This window comes from Phaethon lepturus, unplaced genomic scaffold (assembly GCF_000687285.1).
Source record: "Phaethon lepturus isolate BGI_N335 unplaced genomic scaffold, ASM68728v1 scaffold19642, whole genome shotgun sequence".
NCBI lineage: Eukaryota > Metazoa > Chordata > Aves > Phaethontiformes > Phaethontidae > Phaethon > Phaethon lepturus.
In genome coordinates this window covers 7,849-24,825 of record NW_010525785.1, presented here as the reverse complement: position 1 = coordinate 24,825, position 16,977 = coordinate 7,849, and the positions used below count along the sequence as shown (strand labels likewise).

Below are 16,977 nucleotides of genomic sequence, written 5' to 3'. Positions count from 1 at the left end.
CCTATCACCAAAACTGATAGCCTAGGGCCCGAGCTATAAAGGGCACCTTGGCTAATTTTAAAGAATATATGAGTAAAAATAATGGATACATTTGGCTCAGTACCAGTTCCACTAGGACACTCATTCACAGTGACAGCTCTCTTTTTGGTTCACTTGAAGTAATAAATTATTTTTGTATGAAATGGGTAAAAAATGAGCAGAATTATCTAGTTAGATTCAGGTTTTGGTGGCAAACGCGGTACGTTTGTAACTAAACCAAGCGTAACACAGTCAGCTTTATATCCTATGAAATTTCCAAATTGTACTATGAAATCAAGCCAATTTTTGGCGGTACCATGTGGGTTTATTGTTTCAATCTGAAACTAACCAAAATTAAGCTGTGCTGACTGACTTCACCTTTACTTTCTAGTTTAGCCCCAGCACATGAAGTAATAAAAAAATGTGTAAACCTGCTACAATAGGGCTGGCAATTTCCTGCGTTTTATTTGGTTATTGAAATCCACCCCCAAAGAAACACTTTTTGACTAAGTGAAAGTTTGCAAACAGAGAACTTTAGAAAATTTGTCACACACGCTCTAATATCACAGAGAAGGGTTTTGTTCTCAGAATAGGAATGGGTTTTGTTCACAGGAAAGCTCTGCAGCAAACGTACATTCATTAAGTGATTGAAATTTTGATTGATTTTTAAAAAAATTGTTTTAATAAATAAATAATTTTAATAAAACTATTTAATTGATACCATACAAATGGTATCAATTAAATAGTTATGGGGTCTTCTGATTCCTCAAACATCTGAAAAGGGTAAGGCCAGATTTTCAGTTTTTCTGTAGCAGATACAAAAAGTGACAACGTGATGCTATCAAATGACATTTTAAACCTACTCTTTAAGTGTGGTAAGTTAGAGATGCAGGACAAAGGGGAGCCAAGGCCCCAGGAAAACAAACTTTTAAACTATGATTAACCTCTTGTGGCTCTAAATATTCAATGTCATATTTGCCGATTTTCACTAGACGTTATATTAGCATTACTGTCTCCTAAATACATTATGTCGTAATATTTACCTTTTATGGCTCCATATCTCACTCCTTCCTGCCCCAGGAATGATAGATGTGTAATTTTGGTTTTGACATTAAAACATGAATTTTAAATGAGCGAAGACAGGGAGAAGCCTGTGTTTTCCTTACTACTGCGATGATTTCTAAATAGGGTTTCTTCTGCTCCTCCAACTGAAAACTGCTTTGTGGAAAACGAGTGTCTGTTTCCATACACACAGTGTGCAGAAACCCTTTTTTCCTCCCTGCCAAAAAGATTCCCTAGTGTAATAGTCAAAGCTGGCCATCAGTTCTTGAATGGAAAAAAGTGACTAAAGTCCATTTTGTCTGCTGTAGTTGAAGTCAGGCTCTTCAATCTCAGTTTCTGTTATGTCTGAGATTTTGGAGTGTGTCCTTCCTATTTCTTCCAGGGCACAGGCTAGGGAGTCAAGGTCTCCGTCATGTTGATGTCGGGCTTCCCAGAGGTCCAGAATGACAGCAGATGGACTGCTTTGAGTAGCAAAATAGGAGAGATTCCTAAAAGGAGAGGAGAAAAAGGTGAAATAAAAAGGAGGAGGAACAGTATGTACTGTAGCTACCACAAATGTGAAAGTGCCCTCTGTTGTGCCTAGCACTATAGATGTTTTTGAAAAACAAAAATCCTTCAGCAAGACCTAGGTGAGGTAAGTGGAGGGAACCCTCAAGACGCTGGTGCATTTATTCTTCAAATGTCACTTGCTCAGTTTAGCAGAGGTAGAACAAACACGGAAGTTGTATATTCCGAGGTATGTAAATGCTGGCCAGCAGGACCATCCTGTATAGTTTTGGAAAAAAATAAGTTCTGGAAAGCATCATTAGTAAACTCATTGAGTATTTGTCAGGGAGAGGAATTATATAAGTTAAAGTGATGCTTGTGATTGTAAATTTACAAATTAAAAAGTGTCCCATCTTCACGTATTTTATTAATATGTAGGTTTTAGGACTTTTCAGGCATGGTATTTGCAAAGAATTTGGTAAAACAAACACATTACCCTATAAGTCCTTCCGTTTATGGGCTTTGGACATAATCATCCAAATAAATACATTACTTTCACATTCAGAAGCATGGAAGTTATTTATAGCATTTGTATGACATACAGATACATACCTATAAATACAAGAAGAAACAAATAAACCTATAGCACAGAAGAGGAAACTTGGACTTTAAAGCTATTGTTTGGTTTTGTTAAACCAACTCCAAGATAACTAAATATTTGCTACTGACCATTTTTGGACTGTTCCCCATCAGTAAAAAACAGGCAGACACCATTTTTTCCCCTCAGCTTCACTAATCTTTCCTCTGTACATTCATCTCTGTTGGCAGTCGAAGTTAATATACAGCGAACAGTTTGTGCCTCTGTGTACGTGTAGTACAATTCCAGCTTTGACAAAGTTCCTTGTAGCAACGATATGAACAGTTTTGGCACATTGAAAGAACAGATTACTGTCTAAACTGAGGAACTAAAGCCAGGCTTTTGTCAAGTAATACCTTGACTTCAACAGAACTACTACTATGGCATATTTTGAAATAGATGGGGGAAATAGTATGACAACACTAATGGATTATGCTGTACAGCAGATATGCGGAAATCTATGAAGTCACATATTTATGCTCTACCGTCTGGTTTTAGAACTGCATTTTGGGTTGTTTAAACGGCTCAACAACTTCCTTTTTCTATTTATGAAATTGATTTTATAGAAGTAGATTTTGCAAAGACCCTCTCTGGTGTCTCCAACACAGAATCAAAAGTTAAAGGGCTATCACAAACTTGGTCTTACACAAGTCAGTGTAATCTCCTTAGTATGCTCCCAACAAAGCAGAAAATCTCCTCTAGCTCCCTCTATGCATGAGGAATGGAAACCAGGGGAGATTACAGATAACAGGTAGTAAACGCTGATAAGTAAAGCAGAATTTTCTGACTCTTACTGCTGCAAGACTATAAATTACTTTGTTCTTTGGTTCAGATGTGGTTTATTGAGATTTCCATGCAAAGCAACAAGTCAATGAAAACTTACTTTGCTTGATACAAGTATTCCTCTACCCTCTTGGGAACATACTTATGGTGTTTTTGACAATCAGAAAATATTTCTGTGAGTGAACTGCCTCAACCAATTTAATTTAGCCAAGCAGAAAAAGCAAGATAAGTAGTAGATTTAGTTTTCACAACATCTCTCATTTTTAATAATCATAATATTATTACTCATAACAGAAGAGCATGACTGACTTTTTAAAATATGCCTTTTCCTTTAAAAAAAAAAATCTGCAAAATGTGTAGTGCATTTTAGAATACAAAATACATAGGTGGAAGCCAAGGCAACAGGCCATATGATTTTTTTGAGAGAACATGCAACCTCCTAAGTCCTTTAAACCACTGCTGTCATACTACACAACAGTGCCAAAATCTTTCTACAGCCTTGTGCTTTACCAAGACCACACTCTTGTAGGCATACAAAGAAAAGGTCCAGTCCAGAGCAAAGAAACTAACCTTAGAAGCAGACATCGGGTAGGACAGGGCGCACAGGTTTATTCAGAGGAGAAAGCAGTTCCTGTTTTCAGCAGCTAGTCGTATATGAAATAATGTATGAACTACAGCTTATCCTTGAGAGTAAGTATGTTAATTACTATGCACACATCTTTAATACTAGCAAACAAACAAATATTCCCATTGCATATGTAAATGTTCACCTTTCAAAATTGCCTTCCATTACCTGTTAATGCTGGTTTTTTGTGCTAACATCTGCCAGTCTTTGCCTTTGGCATTGGGTGTGTCAAATGTTGCACAGATTCGTTGTCTAATAGAGTAGGGGATTTTGAATGCTTTTGGACCCATCTGTGCAGGGAAGTTGCTGTCATCATGTGCAAAGAAAGTGATGGTTTCTCTTTCATTCTACACGGAATATAAAAAGAAAGCAGTTAGGGCATCAGGCTTTCTGTCCACCTTGGGTCTGTAGGTGGCTGTCTTCAGCACAGCAACAGGTAGCGCCAAGAGTCCCACCATACACTGCTCTTTGGAAGTGGGGAACAGGGACAAGATTTCTGCGCAGCCTCGTCACAGAATGAGAATAGCTGCACGTGCAGACACTTCTGTACTCTTTTTGCTGCCTTATTATGCAGGGATCTACCCTTAGTGAGCCTATCTATGTATACCTATTGGTGTTACCAACTCTGCTTTTGGAGGAAGAAAGAATCAAACCTGAGCCTGAGATGGCAGCTATAGTTTGTAGAATTGACAACAGAAAATTAAATAGCTAAAAGGTATATTTCTGATTTATGAGGGAACTTCTAGAACATCACAAACACCTATGTATAAAAACATTTTAAATAGTGTAATTTTCCTTCTACAAGTTTCCTCCTCTGGTTTATTTTTGTGTTACAGATGAAGTCCAATAGAGCAGTGATTGGTAGATGGAATGCCACAAAAACATATGGATTTCTAAATCTTTAATTGCTTAAGCCTAAGATATGGACCCTAAATTCTACAAGTACCTCAGTTCTTCCATATTAAAAATTTTATTGGAATCCAGGTCCTTTTATAGATCTGGATCATTCTTTTCCTATGGAATTATACCAGTCTGGTGTAATGGAGTCACATTTCCATGCATTATTCGTTTCAGTGCAATGCAGCATAAATATTAAATAACAATGATGCTATAGTCTCTTCATATAACATTTATGACACATCCCAAAATTCATCCATGCAAAGTAATAGCAGTGCTGCAGATATATTGCATGGTCTGACTGTTTACATTAAATATGCAGAACAATAGTAGATTTCCATACCCTGCACATGTGAGATAAGCTGCTGCTACCTGGTTAGTTCAGGGAATTGTAAAGCAATGAGCAATTCAAGTATTCAGTTGTTATTTATATATTTATTTCACAGTCAAATTATCCTTACTCTTCAATCACTTTTTGAGATAGGCATGAGAAAGCCTTCCATACTAGCCAATCCATTTGAAGACAGCACTGTAACATGCTCTGGGGACTTGTGGACAGATAGGTTCCTTTGAAGAATAAATAAAATATTAAAACAGGGGAAAAAAAGACAGCAGCAACATTGTATTGAGATACATAGAGAATGACAGAAACTTTTTATGAAATAACAATAAAGAACTGGAAAAATATGCTTGGCCATATTCTGAGGATCTTTTTCTACAGATTGATGTTTGTGGTTTTCTTATTTAGTTGCTGCATTCTCTGCATAGTGCGTTGAGCAATGGGTATATATCTTTAATGCAGAAGTTTTTGGAATGATCAACAAAGATGCTCAGTAATCTAACAAAAGCAGCTCAAGTTTTCTTTGCTGTAGGACACATACCTGCTTGCTTGACTACAAGTTTGGTTTCTTTCACCTGTGAAAGCAAAGCTACAGTCATTGCAAGAGAGTCTGTGTATACAAACGCGCTCTAAGAAGAGCGTAGTCAGTGGCCTAACAGCATACAGGCAATCCATCTATTTTCAGCTCTTAATGCTCTGCAAGCTATTCAGAAACTTTCTGCAAGAAAACTATTACCACCAACTGAACTATAAATTATTTTTAGTGTTGTGGAATCTGTATACTTTGATTTCTGCTGGAACCTGTGAGGCTTTCTGTATTTGTGACGGTTTTGAGCAGGGCATGAGGAACTACACAGAGCTAGAAAGGACAAAAATGGGGGAGGGAGAGAATCATGTGTCATACTACACAAAATAAAAAGGAGAGAGAACACTTTACCTCTACAATGGATGTCTGGATCTGTAGGATTTGCTCGTGACCCTTGACTTGTCGGACGCAGATCTTGCAGGACAGCTGTGTGGTTGCGGGAGTGTAACGCTCCAGTGAAAAGGCACAGTGCAGCGGCTTCTGCCTACTGCACCACACGCGAGAGAATGGGACTTCCTGAGAGAGAAATGTACCCCACAAGAATGGGGGAGCCGACGTGAGAGACACAGTGGTGACAATCACAAGATAGGAAAAAAATCCATTATTTTTCTCTGCAGTTGTGTTTTTACTAGCATCCCTGCAAACTCAAGGTAGGACAAAACTAATAAATGACAATTCAATTGATAAATACAAAGATGTTACATTTACTGAAAGTTTAGGTTTCATTCAGTGACACAAATGATGAGAGACTCTCATGTAAAATGAAACTTAGATGCACTTCACTTACTCCTCCCAGGCAGGGATCAGAACTCTTACTCTACTCTGTGTCTCCTTGCCATCACCTTGTACTGCAGAATCCAAAAAAAGGAATTTCCCATCAAGAACTGTACTTCCTCTGTAAGTTAATGCAGCATAGAGCATGACAGCAGATCTTCTGTATTATGTTCCATCCGAACTTAAAAGCACCCACTTGCCTGGGTAGTCACGTGCAGCCCACTGCACATCACTGGTGAGTCTCAGTTTTACTTCTTACGTTTCATCCTGTTATAGTCTGTGACTACTTTCAGTGACTCCTCTGCTTCAGCCAGAGACAGCTTATGGGATGAATGCCCTCATCAAATGCTATATAGACAACTGCAGCAATTAATCATCAGCGATTTCTAGCATCTCTGGTTGCTTTGAGTTCCTAAAAATGTATGGAAATAGACAGGAGAAGTACATAGGGGCAGCTAACTTCTGTTTTACGACTACTTTGTAAATACCAAAGTTCTCTTATTGGTCTCCTCTGTACACTTTCAGAACACTTTTTTTTTTTTTTTTTTTTTTTTTAAATTTCTTTACAAGCTAACATCAGCTATAAACCCGCTATGGTCTTCTACATTGTAGCCATGAAGGCATGTACATGGTAAAAACAATTAAACCAAGCATGTTCTCTATTAATTTCAAAGTATTGGAAAATACTGTAGAATTGGCAACCTGGAGAATAATGTAAAAGGGAAAAAAAAGACTGATACTAATATTTCATTCTGTTATATTTTAGCATTCACCCATATGATTATGGGATAGCATTAAATAGCTTCAATGAGCAATTACTCTAACACAAGAAAACTAGTTTAAAGATTTTTACAATAATTTTTCTAGAGGAGTATTATGAGTTTTCAGATTACTCTGTCCCTTTTTCACGCACTATTTTTAAATGTTACAATTGATTTAAATGGTATGTGAAGCCTATCCTTCAAAGAAAATACAATAATTACTATATGGAAATTTAACCCGTCATGCATTCTGCTTGCATTTTACAGAGCTTTATAAAGGGTTAATAAGTGACACAGACAAGGACATAAAACGTGCCGCCTGTAAGCAGCTATAATTCCTTCAGTATTTAGTACTGATATAGTTACAACTGATTGACCTACCAACTAGTCACTTGTCATAAAGTAAACCATGCACTTAACTCTTTTATATATATAAACTCAAGTTTATATATGGCAGCTCACCTAAGAGCCTTCAGCTCAGAGAACATGCATTTCTTCATTCTCATCTTCCTAGAAGCAATTTTTATTGGGCTTCGGTTGCGATCTTTTCTATGTCCCTGAAGAAATTAGCCATGCACTGGTAATCTGAGAATATACAGCTTCAAATATCAGCCTCAACCTATACTTTAAAGTACAGTCAAGTCTAAACTAAGGAGAATATCATTATACTCATAGCTGATAATGCAGTTTACTGCTTCTTAAGAGTGTCTCAGGCTACCTGTAATGATGCACTAAATGATAATGATAAGCTCTGCGTTTAGATCCAGAGTTGGTAGCAGTAACAAGGTACCAACAGCGATAAAGAAAACATTAGCAAAATATTAGAAGTGCAGCAACTGTAATTAGATTTTTCCAGAGTAATCATCTCTGCTTTCATTCAGAGTGGAAGAATCACTCTGCTGAAAAGAATTATATGAAACATAATACAGGGGGGCAAAGCATGGTGAAGCAATGAGTGTTTAAAGTATTCCAGAAATGCTTTCAGTGTTATTCTCCCTTTATAATTAAGTTCCCAGCAAACAGAGGGAATGTAAATCATCCCATAGCTACAGACACTAGATCCTCCAAGAGACACAAGATGCTAGGCAGACAGCTGCTTTTAACCCCCAAAGTTGCCTGTCTGGCTTCTTAACATGCTTGTCACAGCCTCTTCCTGCTCCAACACCCAACCAGTTTTTAAGGGTTCCTCCTAGTTACTTGTGAAAGTGGTGGGAAGGATGCCAAGCACTCAGCATCTGCTCCTGCAGGATGGCGGGGACAAACAAATGCATTTAGAGAAATTCTGACTAGCACCTGCCATCCACTGCTTTTATGCCACGGTGTTACACAATGATTTATTCATCTGCTCAAACCTTGAAGCAGGATCTTTACTTATCTGAGAAATGATTAATGTAAATCATTTCTCATTGTACTATCTGATAATGGTTTCATTTGGTGGACCAAATAGACAATTATGGAATAGAGTCTCTTCAGTTGTTCTGGACAACCAGAACAGCCAGCTTGTTTATAAAGTGTGGTACATAGGAAGAGAAAATAAGTAAACACTGGAAGAAACTCCACATGAAGAAACAGATTCTTTTACGTATAAAAGAGGCTGGAACCAAATCAGAGCTGCCAACAGAGTTGGGACATTTCACTGAGAGGGAAATACAAAGCCAGTGTAAGTTGTTCTGCAGTTTCTGTTAGAAACAATTATTATATTTCTCATCTCTCCAAGTTATCCAAACTATACTCAATTATAAAAGTAAATATTTATTTGGCTTCAGTATCAGCACTGTCAGACCATTCTGTTAGAGGTTATGCACATGATGCTTTTTACTCCTGAGCGGCTGCTGAGGGAATGGGTAATGTGCCTGCTATGATAAATCTTCGGCAGGGGTGCCATCCTGTGCCTGCCGTAAAGCAAGCACAGCACTTAAGCATTCTTCTGTGGGTTATGGCTCCCTCATCCCACTTTTTGTTTTTATCTTATCTTGCAGCAATAAATTTAATAGCTGCTTTGAACTTACATTAGATGTGCCATTACATGTGCCGCTTACATTAGATTCTGCAAAGTGAGGTCCTTGCAACGCATGAAGATTAATACAGAGAAATTTGCACTGGCTATCGTGTCTTGTTTTAACAGTGCCCTGCAGGTCAGTTTTGACTGGAAACTCTGGACTATTACTTGCCAACCGAGAACAAAAACACCTGAGTTTAATATACCATAAGCAATATATTTATTCATAGAATTTGTACACAGGATTAAGAAAAATGCTGAACCACACACGAAGTATTTCGAGGCCTTAAGTCACTCTCAGAACTTTGCTGGGTGGGAGTCCCTGGTGCACGCAAAGGAGGTAATGCCCCAAAGAAACAACAACTTTGCAGAAATTACCAGGCAGAAATAATCCTCCTGCAAAGAAACATGGAAGCTAGAGTAGCAAAACCTCTTCCTATCAGCAAAGTTGTTTGCAGACAGCACAGGAAGTATTCTTTTCTGCAGGCCATTTTTCTAATTTATCATACCACAGTGTTACTTGCGTTCTCAGTGTCTGTTCCTCCTTATGTAGTTGCAATGCTTTTCTGCAAGAGTCTCAGCAAACAATACGAGCAGTAATTTCTACTGTGTCCAATATAGGGGAGTGAAAGTGTTCGTCTCTAAAGCTACTTAATGAAGTTGCTTGGCTGCAAGAAAAGTCTAGGGATTCACCAAAGTAATGTGGTGTTTTTGAAGTAGTCACCAAGGTGAGACAAGTTTAATTAAAACTTTCCTGATTTTTTTCTCTTGTATGCTGGCCATTTAACTAATGCACATTCTGCAAGATTGGCCGGTGAAAGGTGCTTTGTCTGTCTTCTAAAGCAGTCAGAAGAGATCGACATAAGATAACGCTACATATATTTAGGTCAAATCTATCGAACAGCTATTAGAGAGCATTTTTCAGAAAACAGACTCTTTCTAAACGGTGCTTTGAGGTCTATCATGCAGATTTGTTCTCCAGGATTGTACAAGGGGCCAAGAGACAATAAATTAATCAAAGTATGGAGCTGTGCTTATAATATGGTGTGAGGCAAAACTCCGTTTGTTGTATTAAGAGAAAACTCCCATGATTTTTTTTTTTGCGCTCGGGAAGGTACTAGTTTTGACAGGTATTTGATATAGTAGTGGGACATCCTAATACTGATCAGTTTGTCTTTTAAATGCAATTAAGTGAGTGGAATAAAGAAAATACTTAAAAACACGCAGTTCTTCATATGAAGCTGAAAATTATGTGGTTTCTTTCAAGTTCTTGTAGCAGAAATTATCCTTATTTTCTTAAGAATGTAAGAATTTATCTGGATATAGATCAGGGTTTATAAGTTTCAGAGCCCATGTTCCATGTTTTGGAGAATGTGGCAATACATTTAAAGTTGTGGGGGTTTTTTTCCAAAATACTGAATGATAGGTAACTGTCTCTCTATATGCTTCTGGGAAAAGAGAGATTATATAGTCTAATTAAGTTTTGTATTTTAAAAAGACCATCCCACTCTATGTGCCAGCACATTGCTTATGATTTCCAGTAACCAATATACTTAGAAATTACTTTGTTTTGATTTTTGCTTCCCTGTCTTCAACAGCTTCTTTAATTAATGTAGTTCAGAAAAAATAATTTGCTCTTCCTTGGTTTTAATTCTTAGTATATGATATGTGCTGTAATTTGAATTGATGACATTTAAATGTAAGCATTTAAATGTCATTTTTAGCCATATATTCATAGTTATATCGAAATTGGAATGACAAAGATATGAAAAACATCTTCATGAGTGATAAATTTTAACAAGAATATAGGCCTTCCATTGGAGGTAATTGAAATGAGGAAAAGTACAAGCTTGCATTTTTGAAAAATTAAAAATTTAAAGCATTCTGTTATATATGAAATCTGTGTTTGCCAAATCATAGGGCAATGCATTTTTGTTGCATACTCAAGAGATTGAAATGACACCTTTGAAAAACAAAAGGGACCGCTGTCTCATTTGGGTTATGCCCATGCCAGTGAAAATCCTTACGTCCTCTGAATTCACATGTAAACAGATAAAATTGGTAAGTACCTGGCATGCAGTAAATGGTTTAATTCTCCAAAGGAAAGGAGGGATATCAAGGACAGATATCTGAAGACTGAAGGTATTCCCTTTGAAATGCAAAAGTTTTGGTTCCTCCAGTAATTGTCCTCCTTGGAGTCTTTCATCCGAAACCACTTCCTGCAACAGCAGAAGAAGGAAAGAATTTTTTCAGTATTAAGAACAAATACCAAATCTAGCAGTGGAGTATTTCTCTCATGGGCCAGACGATGGTCATTGGCATTTGTGTTTCACCATTGGAGTTAAAAGGCTCGTCAGGCATCTCAGTTCTATTTTTGTGTGCATAACGATGGTAGTTTTGACATTGATACCCAGGTAGCCAACAAGAAAATTCGATCCCACATAACTTCTGACTAGGAGCGCAGTCCTTGAGAAGGAAAGACCAGTAGTGGCTGTCTTCACATTCTGGGGTTTGAAATCAAAGCCAGCCAGTTTTCTTTTTTACTGAAAGTCACTCATGTCTGATTGTTACTATGTTATTGCATCCCACAGGATCACTATTACAAAGGAGACGATTACCAGCAGTTCATGACCCAGAGTGCTCTCTAGCATCAGCATGAAGAGGGAAGCAAGACCTATGGCAGCCCATTTCCAGGTAAAGCTATTTCCCTCCAAAGAGGAAAATGGAAACTGTTTAAACAGTGGTGACATTGCAACTTAGTCCCTCTTCTGTTCTGGAATAACACAACTATCCTTGGTATTTTAATTAAGCTTTTGAATAAAAAACTCCTACAGGTTGTGTCTAGTATTCCTTAAACACTTGACATACAAAGCTCCGTGAGTATTTACTCAGCAGACTAAAAGGAAGATAGACAGCATAAGGCATGCTCGGCAAATAGTCTGCTTGGTTACAGATTAGATCGACAGCAGTTTTGGTGAGAAAGTACTCTCCAGACTTTAAAGAGCACTGAAAGAAACACACCAAGTGTACACATTACCAAAATGCTTCCGTTTCATTTCTTCTCTCTTGGACATTTTCAGAATTGCTGGACAAGACCCTGAGCAATCTTGGAAGGGCTGACTTTGAGCAGGAATTTGCACTACAGCCCTCTAGAGGTCTGTTCCAACCTAAATTTTTATATAATTCTGTGAATTTAAAACATAATAGTAAACAAGTCTCCCCTGCCTGTACTTAACGCAATGTTTATTCCTGTACTGTTACAGTGAAAATACTAGTGAGAAAAGAAATCTTGGAGACGTCTTTAAAAACCAACTACCAAGCAGTCTCTCAAAATTACCTTTTTTATCCACGTAAATTATATATAGTGCTTGTCAGTAGCAAAGCTACTGGAATCATTGTGACCTTCTGAAAATACAACAACTGCTAGAGCTTTCTGAAACTACAACAATGGATTTCTATTATAAACCAATTTACAGGCATTCAGTTTGTTTTAACTCCTGAAGGCTGGGTGTTTTAGCTCCCCATCCCTGGAAACAAGGAATAAGAAGGGTGACTTTAGGTTTTGATTTTCAACTGCAAAGGGAGTAGCTTATTTCATAACTATTTTCAAAATTCCCTGAATGTGTTGGAATTTTTTACAAATGTACCATAGTTGTATAAACACTGCTCTACCTTTAATAATGCATATGGTCCTTAATTCCACAAGCATCAGCAGGACTATGGCAAAATACAAAGGACTTGGTTGGTTATTTTCTCTTTTGAGAGGAAAAAAAACCCTCTCTTGAGGGTTTCCCAAGACACTAGGAATTGCACGAAGGGCAAAATCATTTGTTAGAAAATTAAGGTAAGTTTTCACATGGGGACAAAGTGAAAAATAAAGGAACTTTGTATCTCATACGGGACTGCACTGTAAAGGATTAACAGTGTCGAACAAAACTTGGTAAGCCCAGCTCCGATACTTTATAAAAAAAAATACTTCTTTATTTTCTATGTACACCACTTAATATTTATACTAGTGTGAAGCTGAATCAGCACGCTTTTAAGGGAAGTATAATTTCATAAATATACAGTTATCTCGTTATGTACAAACACCCTGTTCTAATGTCTGTGAATGCAGAAAACTGGTAATTATTCTTCTAAACATTTTCTACTGAAAAGCAACAAGTAACTTTGAAATCCTACTTGTTTTAATGTGCATTAAGAGAAAAATAAGCCAGTTTCCTTCATTATTTTGCTAAATGTCACAATAATTTGAAAAACAAGATGGTACAGTCAAATCAGGCTGCTATGGGTGAGGGTTTTTGTGGGTTTTTTAATTTTAATATAATGAAGGTAAAATTCAGCACGAGTGAAGGCGCTGATAGAGACTGCATCATGCTGTATGAAGCAATGTGGAAAAAAAAAAAGGTTGCTCTGTATAAGATTAATCTCATTTCCCTCGTAAGCCTCTTTCATAGTTGTGTTGCACAATTTTGTGGGAGTTTCTTTCTCTATATTTAAAAGTTCCAAAGATTTTTGTACATTTTTTTATAAACCTGCGGCACAATACTAAATGCATACAGGCAGAGCATAACCAGTGCAATCACTAAAGGCATCAGACAATACAGGTTTATATTAAATGAACGTATGACTCAAAGCTACTTGTACATGTTCATAAATGCCTAAGAAGGAACTTGGGCCTCTGAATTTCACGCAGACTCGTCCAGGAAAATACTGGTAGCCCACGAATTGTGGGTTATAAAGGGTATAATTACAAAGCTATTGCAAGTCCGTAACAAGCCTTTCAGGGGCTTTGCTTTTATTAGCAGCAGATAGACATTAGTGTGTGCTTCATTAAGATACATGTTTCTATTCTGTATGATAGCAAAAGGAAGCAAAAATTCATCTGTCACAACTATCTTCATTTCAGTTCCCAAAAGAAAACCATTTTGTTAAACCTTCTGAGGTTACTAAGGCTGCAAAAGCCAGTGAATGTCATTGTTTTGGCTTGGAATACCATGTAGAAAAATCATGCTAATTTTAATCGTCACTGAGGATTGCTTTGTGGTCTTGGTTTTTCTTTTTTAAAGGGGAAATACATGATTATAATTTATTTTTTGTTTAAAAAGATGGTGAGGCAATCTCCTTCTTCTTGCTCAAATTGTAAAAAGGAGAGGAAATACTGAACTGACTAATGACAGCGTTAAGGGTAATGAGCGTAATAAATACTATACATCAGATGATAATGACTTACATTTTCTGCTTGTAGTGGAGTAGTACTCGGCTCCAGATGCAAGCAAGCTCTGCCTGTGCCCATGCAATAGCCAAGGCACTGAGCCCAGCCTAATGCTCCTTGCTTATCAGCTGTAGCTTTGTGCTGTGCAAACCATGGCTACATTATTTTTGGTTAGTCCAGAGTGTGGGCAGAGTGGGTTTCAATCTGCCTGGCAAAAAATGAAAAGACAGTTTGGCTGCCCTAAAGCTCTTGCAGTGTAAATCCAGAAGTGAAACAACAGTGCAGAGAAATTAAGGGACTTAATTCTAAGTCATGCAGCAGTGGCATAAAAAAACCCAACAGTATTCTCATTCATTTGAGTTCTGGACTATTGCTGTTGCACAGGGACTATCCCCAGGAATAAAGAAGGTTAGCATCCTATGGAAAAATAACTGGAAGCAAATTAATGAAGGGAAACCACTTACCTGAAATGCACAAGGTGTGTTATCCATACAATATACTCTCAGATTGTAATCCAGAGAATTGCAAGACAGGCAGCCAAAAACCGCTACTTTCAGCTGTCGAACGGCACAGTCAGAGATCGGTTCTCCAATAAGAGCATAAGTTCCAAAGCTGTTTAAGAGAATGTGACAGGCATAAGGATCCAACAGGCAGTAGCAAGTAGTAGTTTCCTCTTCCACAGACATCACTTCCTGCAAAATGAAATTCAGGACAATAGGAGTCATGACATTATTTGTTTATTTTTAGTCAACTGGAACGTACAGTATTTCTGAGAGCCAGTCTGCACACTTTACTCATGCTGACCTCAGGGAAGGGGAGCAGGTAGACTACCTATATGAGTAAATACTCCCCATTTAGCCCTAAGTCAGCAGTAGGATTTATGGCAATATATTGTGCAGAATTCAATGTGTACAGCATATAATAATAATGATGATGCGTAAGCAGTTTTAGCATCTTTGTTCAAGTGCTCTTGACTTCCTAGCTGATTTTTTTTCCCCAATGTCAAGTTAAGAAATTACCTTGAAGATTAACGTCAATAAGCAAACCTTGAACAATAGCTGGTATTTGACTTCCTTTCAGAACATCCATTATAGTTATGTTTACCTTCATCAAAAAACTACCTATCGCACTCTTTTGCCTTTCATGCTTAGTTCTGCATTACAGCATCATTAGATGAGGTATTTGGGCAGTCTAGCATCTGATGTTAGAGTCCTCATTAATTCCAGGGTGTTTGTACCCAACGCTGATGGAGCTGACCGAGTATTGACTGCATCTGAAGTAGGAAAACTAAGCTGAGCTTGCAACGGTTTAAATGAGAGCAACAAACAACATCGTATAAGGTTTGGAGGCGGAAAAGGATAGAGTGAGTTATGGCATCCATGAATGTTTTAACTACTGCTTTTTTTCCCCCATCACAATGCAATGAACCAAATAGTTCCAGCAGCAGCATTGCAATAAAACACGATTGACTATGGATTTGTGTCTAGTTACCGGGTTCAGTGGTTCTAATAACATGTACGGTGAACAATTTATAGTGGGGAAATTCAGAACCTTTCTGTCCTGTGTGGGTTTCAGTAATGCTGGGTAACAGTTCAGTTCATGTTTTAGCCATCCCTTCAGGAGTATTAGTAGGCTGTCTCCCCAAATGATGCAGAAAGTTTGATATGTTTGAGACTGCTGCCTACCAAGCAGTTTCAGTAGAACATGGCCAGTGGGCTTAAAAAGTGCAGGTGGACAGACACAGATGACCAAATGCCCGTGTCATGAATTCACAAAGCTTTATTTCCCTGGTAAATCAGGTTTAGAAAATACACTCTGAACTAAAAAAGCAAAATATTTCATTTAATGTACACTAATCCTTCAGAGGTTATAAGCACAGTGTGATCACTGAATACCCATTAAAATGACATGTCCAAAGAGACTTTAAATCAGAAGGATCCTTCTAGGTTGGGAAAAAAAAAAAAAAAAAAAGAACTTGAAGTGTGTATTTTTAAACAGTTCCTTAACTTTGTTTATGTCATGATAAATTCATGACAGAGATCTGTTCTGACACGAGTCTCTTTGGTAGCTATGATCTATCGAAACAATGTTTTTAAAAATCAACAGCCAATGACCCCATTATTAAGTGATCTGAGAAAATGAATACTTATGTTACATGGCCTAGATCATAAAGTTGGCCCTTTTTTGCACGTCTTGCTAAAATAGTTGAAAATAGTTTAGCTGCTTCCTAACAAAATGCAAAAACTTTTTTTTAAAAGTTGTTTCTGTAGAATGACTGTTTCTATCACTTACATAATCTTTGACCTGTACCTGCATGAATAAGAGGAATCACATTTCCATCGTTACTAAAGCCTTTTAAGTGGGAGCAGAACTTTAAACTTACCTCCCATTTTCCTTGCTGTGTCCTTTTTTTCAAGTGAATATTCCAGTGCTCTGAATTTACTTCTGCACAGTGTGGTATCGTCAAGGCAAACGGAGTACTGACAGACAAATCTGAGGGCCCACAAGTTACTTCTGGTCCTAGGAGAACATCTGTGCCTTCTGGCTGTAGGCTTTGCGTGGGGGGAGAAAAGATAGTAACAACTGTCAGGCTCTTTTCAGTAAGGAGTAAAAATTTACTTTAACTGCAGATTTTAAAAAAATCTAGTTAAAATCTAAGTACCTCACTCATCTGTTACAGCAATAGATAAGCAAGCCAATTACTGTGCTAATTTTCATGTAGAAGCAGTAGCTGGAGATGAAACGAAACTAATAGGCCACATCTACTCAAATCATTGGATGGTCAGTTTAGGAT

The 16,977-nt window shown here is 37.5% G+C and overlaps 1 protein-coding gene across 1 annotated transcript; it reads right to left on the bottom strand.

Annotated features, from left to right (window-relative positions):
- Positions 1–1,363: 1,363 nt before the first annotated feature.
- LOC104617520 (netrin receptor UNC5D-like) lies at positions 1,364–16,776 on the bottom strand (the record flags this gene model as incomplete). The annotated part of the gene is made up of 6 exons (XM_010282866.1): positions 1,364–1,568; positions 3,780–3,958; positions 5,786–5,950; positions 11,038–11,187; positions 14,648–14,875; positions 16,567–16,776. Coding segments are annotated over 6 exons (1,137 nt in total), but the record flags the coding sequence as incomplete, so codon positions are not given.
- Positions 16,777–16,977: the final 201 nt, after the last annotated feature.